Source organism: Octodon degus, unplaced genomic scaffold (assembly GCF_000260255.1).
Source record: "Octodon degus isolate 3935 unplaced genomic scaffold, OctDeg1.0 scaffold00076, whole genome shotgun sequence".
NCBI lineage: Eukaryota > Metazoa > Chordata > Mammalia > Rodentia > Octodontidae > Octodon > Octodon degus.
Window position 1 is genome coordinate 7,178,020 of NW_004524652.1, and position 8,394 is coordinate 7,186,413.

The 8,394-nt window shown below is 55.0% G+C and overlaps 1 protein-coding gene across 1 annotated transcript in view; it reads left to right on the forward strand.

The window, feature by feature from the left end:
• Positions 1 to 456: 456 nt before the first annotated feature.
• The window catches only part of Hpd (4-hydroxyphenylpyruvate dioxygenase), a 9,000-nt gene continuing 1,062 nt past the window's right edge, over positions 457 to 8,394 (forward strand). The window contains exons 1-12 of the mRNA XM_004635897.2: positions 457 to 538; positions 631 to 657; positions 1,285 to 1,347; positions 1,561 to 1,665; positions 2,249 to 2,291; positions 2,411 to 2,493; positions 3,049 to 3,138; positions 3,441 to 3,544; positions 3,842 to 3,919; positions 4,405 to 4,567; positions 4,669 to 4,740; positions 5,760 to 5,882. Of these exons, the coding sequence (XP_004635954.2) occupies positions 536 to 538; positions 631 to 657; positions 1,285 to 1,347; positions 1,561 to 1,665; positions 2,249 to 2,291; positions 2,411 to 2,493; positions 3,049 to 3,138; positions 3,441 to 3,544; positions 3,842 to 3,919; positions 4,405 to 4,567; positions 4,669 to 4,740; positions 5,760 to 5,882 (954 nt within the window). The 5' untranslated portion in view covers positions 457 to 535. The remainder of the gene's footprint in view (positions 539 to 630; positions 658 to 1,284; positions 1,348 to 1,560; positions 1,666 to 2,248; positions 2,292 to 2,410; positions 2,494 to 3,048; positions 3,139 to 3,440; positions 3,545 to 3,841; positions 3,920 to 4,404; positions 4,568 to 4,668; positions 4,741 to 5,759; positions 5,883 to 8,394) is intronic.

The window sequence follows — 8,394 nt, forward strand, 5'->3', positions numbered from 1 at the left end:
TTTACAGATGGGGAACCTGAGGCTCAGTGGAGTTGGGGAACTCCTGGGTCACATAGTCAGCAGCAGAGTGGGTTGCAAACCCCTGCATCGCACCTCTAACCAGCTCAGACCACAAGCTTTCAGCCTCGGTCTAATCAGAGTGTTGGTTTTGCAAGCAGAACTCCAAGGCCAGCCCCTAATTGTCACCTGAGTCCCCCCAAATAGCCACACTGACGTTGCCCCCTCCCCCTGCACACAAGGCAGCCAAAGCCTCTGAGCTTTGGATCTGGATGGCAAAGATCACAGCCCTTGTTCTGGGCCTGGACTTGGCTTCTTGCCCTGGGGGTTCTGCCCCGGACTGGCCAGTGGACCCGGACAAGCACCACCCCTGCCCAGGCCAGGCATCGTGGCCCTGGCTCTGCAGCCACCAGGCAGGGCCTCCTTGCCCCGCCCCCCTGGCCAGGAGGTGGGGGCTGGCCGCTGGTGGTAAATAGTTCTGTCCAGCAACTCCCAGGCCTCCTGTCACAGCCTGGTGGGAAGCCGACCGAGACCAACTATGGTAAGGGTTTCTGGGTACGAGGGCCAGCGGTGAGACCTCCGAAGCCCCATAGTTGGAGTTGCTCATTCTCACAGCCCTTTCTCTCTCCTTAGACTACTTACAGTGACAAAGGAGCAAAGGTAAGCAGGAATGTGGGGGCCTGGTCCAGACGTGGGTGAGGACTCAGAGACCAGGACAGCAAGCCAGAGCGCAAGAGGCGTAAGGACAGCGGATGACTGGCGCCTGCCCGTGGGCAGGCTCAGATTGGTCCCCTGCCCTTAGCAGGATTCACCTTCACCAATTGAAAAACTAACTTCTTAAATCCCTATCAACTTCCCGATCCTGTCCAGAAGTTCTTGTTAAAGTCGCCCTTAAATGCAAGCTGTGCTAAATGGGCGTGGTGGCGCACTCCTGTAATTTCAGCACTTAGGAAGCTGAAACAGGAGGAACTCCACAAGTTCAAGGCCAACCTGGGCTTCATAGTGAGCTCAAGGCCAGGCTGGACTACATCATGAGATCCAGCTTCAAACAAACATTCACGCTGCTCCAACACAAAGCTGTTTCCTTCCTGAAAACCAGACAGGCCTTCCCAAAGGGTCTCCATCCTGAACCCCCAGAGCCCATTTGCCGCATAAGGTGCATTTTATGAGGTCTGGAAAATTGGGGTTCAGCTCCTCCCAGGATCTGAGGCTGCGGTAAGGTAACGGGGGTGGCAAGGGTCCACTCCACATTCCGGGTCTCGGCCTCGCCTTTGTTTCCTCCTGCAGCCCGAGAGAGGCCGTTTCCTCCACTTCCACTCCGTGACCTTCTGGGTGGGCAATGCCAAGCAGGTAGCAGCGGCGGGGTCGTGTGGGCAGCTGGGCTGCCACCGCGGGATTGGCTCCTGGGAGGGGAGGGGCAGCGGGATCCTTCTTGCGTAATCGGAGGGCCAGGAGCAGCCCTTTCCTCACAGAGCGGGCAGGAAGGCGGCCGGGGGCGGAGCTGTGCTCTGGGGGTTCCCAGGAAGGCTCCATCCCCAGAAGCTGCCCTGCCCTGTCCTCCAGGCCGCTGCCTACTACTGCAGCAAGATGGGCTTCGAGCTGCTGGCCTACCGGGGCCTGGAGACAGGCTCACGGGAGGTGGCGAGCCACGTGATCAAGCAGGGGCAGGTGGGTCCCTCCAGTGCCTGGCCCGCACCTCCACGTAGGGCACACCTGCTTCGAGCTCACAGCGGCACACTCGGGGCGCTGAGATGGGAGGGTTGCAAGTTTCAGTGCAGACTGGGCAGCTTGGCAGGATACTGTCTCAAAACAAGAAGGAGCTGGAATATGGCTCGGTGTGAAGGTCCCGGGTCCGATCCCCGGTACCCCTCAAATGAATGCACAGCCTAGCTGGTTCTCAGATGCACAGGGCAGCCCCCGTGGTGGACTTCCAGGTACCTCTGTGCAGCCTTGTAACAGAGACCTTCCTGGTTCTGCCTCCTTCCCAGCCTGGCCTAGTGCTAGCCTCAAAGAGGTCCAGGAAACCTGGATGTCAAAGCAGGGAGTTCAAGCAGTGGCCTCCTCTGCAGATCCCTGGTCTTCAGGCTCCAGGCAGGGCTGGCACCAGATGGCTCCAAGGCCACTGGACCAGGGGCCCACTGAGGCGGGAGGAGGCACCCCGGGATCCAGGAGTCCCACGGGGCTGGGTCTTGGGGTACTCCAGGGCGGACCGTGTCTGAGCACCTGCCCACACCCCTCTCCTGTGTTTTAGATTGTGTTTGTCTTCTCCTCACCACTGAACCCCTGGAACAAAGGTGAGGGAGGGCCTAGGGTGGCCATATGGGCCCAAGTGAGTGAGTCACGACTCAGCAAAGGGCACCTGGGATGAAGCCTGGCCAGGAAGCCCCACACCAGCATCCCCTGCCCTCCGCAGAGATGGGCGACCACTTGGTGAAACACGGTGATGGTGTGAAGGACATCGCCTTCGAGGTGCAGGACTGTGACTACATTGTGCAGGTGACAGCACATGGGGCAGGGCAGGACGGGGCACAGAGGGCTTGGTCAGCCAAAAGAAAAAAGTGCATGTTCTTATCCCAACTTTTTTCTCCTGGTACCAGGGACTGAGTCCAAGAGTAATGTACCACTGAGCTCAATCCCCAGCCCTTTTATTTTGAGACAAGACTTCACTAAGTTGCCAAGGCTGGCCTTGAACTTGTGATCCTCCTGCCTCAGCCTTCCAAGTGGCTGGGTTGGCAGGCATGTACAATTGGCCAATTCATGCTTTTGAGAGAGAGAAACTGAGGCCTGGAAAGGGGGTCCAGGCCACAGAGTGAGCTGTGACAGGCAGGGGAGAGCCTCACTTCCCTCATGGTTTGTCTTCCTTCCCCCGATTCAGCCTGGGCCTCAGTTTTCCTACCTGCCCAATGGGCCCAAGATGCAGGTGTGGTGGTGGGGTAAGGGCTGAAGCTGGCTGGGGTCTCCCATTGAGTCGACTACTAAAGGCCACCCAGTGAGAGCAGCCACAGGACTCGAGGTGCAGCCTTCAGGCTCCACCCTTGGACTATCCTGCAGAAAGCCCGGGAACGGGGCGCCAAGGTTGTACGGGAACCGTGGGTGGAGCAGGACAAGTTCGGGAAGGTGAAGTTCGCTGTGCTGCAGACGGTGAGTTGGCCATTTGGCCTCCCGTCCCCTACGCCTCTGTGCTGTCAGGACCCACTGTGGTACAGGACCCTGGGCACTGCACTCTGTGGCCCTCCAGTGTGGCCTCTCCAGAGGGAGGCGACAGGCAGTGAGGGCTTGGGGAAAGGAAGCCATGGCTCCATGTGCTGTGCGTCTGTGGAGAGCCACTGCCCCACGGGGCAGCTGGCAGCACCTCAGAAACAGGGAGCGCCTTGGGAGTCAGGATCAGGCTCAGCTGGAAGCCGGGCGGCATTGGAGGGCAGCGCCTGCTGCTTCCCCTGCAGTACGGGGACACTACCCACACCCTGGTGGAGAAGATGAGCTACACTGGCAGCTTCCTACCTGGTTTCGAGGCTCCCCGAGTCAAGGACGCTCTACTCTTCAAGCTGTGAGTGGGGCGGGAAGGTCCCAGTTCTTCTCCTCCCTGGGGACTGAGCTTTCAGAGCAGGCGCACAGAGCCGCCCGGGGCTGGGATTTTGGCGCCAGGCTGCCCAAGTTCAAATCCCACCTCTGTCACTTCACAGCCGTCTGACCTGGGTGGGTCATCTTAACAGCCTGTGAGTTCACAGAAAAGTGCCTGGCCCAGAGGAAGGGCCAACTGAGCGTGAGCTGTCATTATTGAGGGGTCCGTGCAGAGGCAGAGATGGGGACAGCCTTCTCACCCCCAGCCCCTTCCCTTTCTCAGCCCCAGCTGCGGCCTCGAGATTATCGATCACATTGTGGGAAATCAGCCTGATCAGGAGATGGCGTCTGCCTCGGAATGGTGAGCCTTGGCTGCCGACACCACAGCGGCAGGCCCTCGCCCCCTCTGGCTCCAGCAGGAGGTAGAGAGTGAGGCCGAGGCAGGTTCATGTGAGCCCTTTGGGTCATTTGTTGACATAAAACTCCACCAAGAAGACCAGAGGAGGCTGGGCCTAGTGGCATACATGTATCAACCCAGCATTCAGGAGGCTGAGGCAGGAGGATCACCTCAAGTTCGAGCCCTGGCCTAGGCTCCATCATGAGTTCAAGGCCTGCCTGAGCTGCATAGCGAGACCCTGGCTCAAACAAAACAAGAAAATAGATTTTATTACAAGACACTTGAGCCCTTGGAGGACACTTGTCAGGATTAGGGACAAATCTATGATATGTACAATGTGATTGCTGTCACTGCTCTGGAGCTTGTTGGGGGCATTGCCCACAAGGTAGAAATGGGTCGCCCCTCCCAGGCCGGCACGCAGGGCGACAGGTCCAGCTGCTCCCGCACAGGTACCTGAGGAACCTGCAGTTCCACCGTTTCTGGTCTGTGGATGACACACAGGTGCACACGGAGTACAGCTCCCTGCGCTCCATCGTAGTCACCAACTATGAGGAGTCCATCAAGATGCCCATTAATGAGCCGGCGCCGGGCAGGAAGAAGTCACAGATCCAAGTGGGACCTCCCCTGGCAGGGAGGGGAGGGCTGAGGGTGCACCCAGGGCTGGGGCTGAGGGGGCAGAGCCCGAGCCCAGCGATCACCTTCTCCCTACCCAGGAGTACGTGGACTACAACGGGGGCGCCGGGGTCCAGCACATTGCTCTCAAGACCCAGGACATCATCACTGCGGTGAGCCCCCCACTCCTGGCCCCCCGCCCCGCTCTCGCAGCCCAGGAACAATCTCTGAGAGGGAAAGGGACAGCAGGTTCTAGGGGCTCACAGGGCGTCCAGCCCAGCTCCTGCCACTCCAGTGCAGGTGGTACCCACCTCGCCCACCTGAGTTCAGTCTCCGCAGAACACACCGGGCTCCAGAGGGTGCGGATGCCCAGCAAGAAGGATTGGAACCCTGCCCCTTGCTGTGCGACTTGGGGGGTGGGGGGGCTCAGTGTCCTCTCTGAGCTTGAGCTGCCTCCCTGTGAAATGAGGATATGAGACTACAAGGTCGGTTATGTCTTTTTACCCAAATGCAACATCCTGTGTCTCTGCGTCGAGCCCTTAGGGAGGCTGCATCGTAACTGTCTCTTGAGGAGGAGAGCCTGGACCATCCCATTGGCGCCTGGGAGCTAACAGGGCTCCTGGCCAAGAGCTCACAGTGGGATCTTTTTTTTTTTTTTTAATGTATTTAGTACGGTGTCTACAAGGTGTTCAGGGTCTCACTACAGAGATCGAACTCATAGTGATCCTCCTATTTTCAGCCTCCCAAGCGCTGGGATGACAGGCATGTGCCACCACGCCCAGTCTCAATCACCATCTCAATGCACCCCAGGGGTGGGGCCGGCACCGAACGCTGGGATCGAATCCTGGCCTCTGTGCTCTGCCTGAGCAGGCGCTTTAGTCCGCTGAGCTATCTGGCTGGCCCTTCACAGTGTAATCTTGGCAACTTCATTTATTCATTCACTCCTGGGTGTTTACTGAGCACCTGTTGTGTGCAAGGCACTATTTTAGGGATGTGGGGATACGTTGGTCACGGGGGTGTCTGCCTTTATGGAGCCAATACGCAGCCTAAGTGAAATGAATAGCGGTGGTGAGTGCTCTGGGGGAAAATAAAGCAGGGAGATGAGGAAGCGAGCCGTGCGCCCAGCAGTGCCTGGCGGGGAGGGCCCTTCCTCGGCGGGCGGCAGGCAACCAACCCAGCCCTGCTCCGCCAGATTCGCCACTTGCGAGAGCGAGGAGCGGAATTCTTGGCTGTTCCATCCTCGTACTACAGGCAGCTTCGGGAGAACCTCAAGTCGGCCAAGGTCCGGGTGAAGGAGAGCATTGATGTGCTGGAGGTGAGGGGGGACCCGAGGGGGGAACAGGAGGCTGGCCCCAGGCACGCTGTCTACGTCATGAACCTGCAGCAGCTGCGGGTATCAGAGAGAGGGAGGCAGAGACAGAGAGAGAGACTGAGGTTGAGCCATTATGCCAATGTGAAAACACATAGAAGCCAGGCGTGGCGGTATATGGTTGTAATTCCAAGCACTAGGGAGGCTGAGACAGGAGGATTGCTGCACTTTCAAGGCCAGGCTGGGCTACATAGGGAGTTCAAGGCCAACCTGACTACATAGCAAGATGTAGCCTTAAAATAAAATGAGATTAAATGTTGCCTGGGAAGACTTTATAAAGAATGGTCAGGGAAGTCCTCTCTGAGAAACTAAGTTTACCTGATATGTATATAATGAGAGGACCCTGGCCACGTGCGGGTCTGGGGAAGGAGCATTCCTGCCAGCGGGGATGGCAGGTGCAAAGGTCCTGAGGCAGGGCAGCAGGCTCCGGGCCTCTCCCATGGATGAAGGCACATTAGAGAAGTGGTGAGCTAGGGCAGGAGGTGGCAGGAGCCTCCAATTCCTCTTGCAGGCTGTTAGTGACTTTAAATTCTGTTCTTCCATGGCCAAACCACCGGAGGTTTTGTTGGATATGTTTTTAGTAGTTTTAGTGCTATATAAAGCACATAAAGGGCTGGGGATGTGTCCAACAGGACAGCGCCTGCCTGGCAAGCACAAGTCCCTGAGTTTGATTTCTGGTACCAAAAAAGAAAAAGAGGGGCTGGGAGATGGCTCAGTAGAATAAGCACTTCCCTGGCAAGCGCAAGGGTCTGAGTTCAATCCCCAGGAAAAAAAAAAGAGAGAGAGAGAGAGAGAGAAAAGAAAAGGAAAAAAAGCAAATAAAACTGAGTGTGTTGGCTGGGGAGATAGCTCAGCAGTCTAAGCGCCTGCTTGTCAAGCAAAAGACCTGGGTTTGATCCCCAATAATGCATGCTGTGCCGGCTGCAGAACCCCAGGCATGCAGTGCCAGCCACTGAAACCAGGCGTGGTGGCTCACGCCTGTAATCCCAGCACTGCAGAGGCTGAGACTAAGGATCACTACAAGTCTGAGCTGCATAGGGAGTCAGAGCTGCACAGCAGAGACTCTCTACCAAATAAATAAATAAATGATTAAAAAAACCTCTGTGTGGTGGTGCACACCTATAATCCCAGCACATAAAATGTCACCTTTTTAAGTGTACAATTCAATGCTTTGTAGCTATTTGCTGTGGTTTAAGACAGCATCAAAATCAATTTCAGCATGTTTCATCATTCTCCATGCCCCTGATTCTCTTACCCAACACCTTCCAAGCCCTCCATCTCCTTCCGATCCCCCCATCCCAGCCCTAGACAACTACTCACTGACCGTCAGGCTCGTGGATTTGAATTTTCTAGACATCTCAGATAATACGGTCTGCTGTGATAGTTTTGTCCACTCTGTAATGCTTTCTAAATTTACCCTCCTCATTTTTTTTCTTCTGCACCACTAGCAACTGAACCTAGGACCCTTGTATGAACTACATCCCCTACATTTTTTTATGTTTTTATGTTGAAACAGAGTCTCACTAAATTTCCTAGGCAGGACTTGAACTTGCAATCCTTCTGCCTCAGCTTGCCAGAGCACTGGGATTTACATGCATACACCACCATTCCTGGCTCAAAATTCACTCATGTTTTAGTATATATCAGCATTCAATTTTTTTCTATGACTGAATGATATCCCATTGTCTGGAAAGATCACGTTTGGGTACTTGGGTCGTCCTTGACTGTTAGGAATTGCTTGCAGCTATGGGTGCAGGTGTTCAGGGTTTGTGGGACCAGTGACCTCATTTCTCTGAGTATATGTCTGGGAGTGAAATTGCAGGGTCATGCAGTCACTTTATATTCAGCCTTTTGAGAAATTGCCACTATTTTACATTCTCATCAATAACACATCATAACTGTACTTCCGATTTGATTTGAAACTGTCTCATTGCTATCTGTTTATCAATAAAATTTTGAAAAAAAACACATCATAATTCTAATTTCCATTAGAAGGTTTTTGTTTCATTTCCGAGGTGCTGCAGATTGGACCCAGGGCCTCCTTTTTTGTCTTTGGCTGGCCTTAAACTCACTTATATAGTGCAAACTGGCCTCAAATTGACCCAAATCTTCCTGCCTCAGCTTGAGTGCTGGGATTACAGGTCTGTGCCATCATACCTGGCTTCCCAGGGCCTCTTCGTAAACAGGAGTGACAACTATGTGTGGTGGTACGCACTTGTAATCCCAACATTCTGTAAGGCTGGGGCAGAAGGATGTCAAGTTTGAGCCTAGACTGAGCAATTTGTTTTTGTTTGGTTTTTGTGTTTTTGAGACAGGGTCTCTCTATGCAGTTTAGGCTGGCCTCGAGCTCACTTTATAGCCCAGGCTGGTCTCAACTCGAACCGATGTTCTTGCCTCAGCCTCCAGAGTACTGGGATTACAGGTGTGCCCCACCCAACCTAGCCTAGGCAATTTAGCA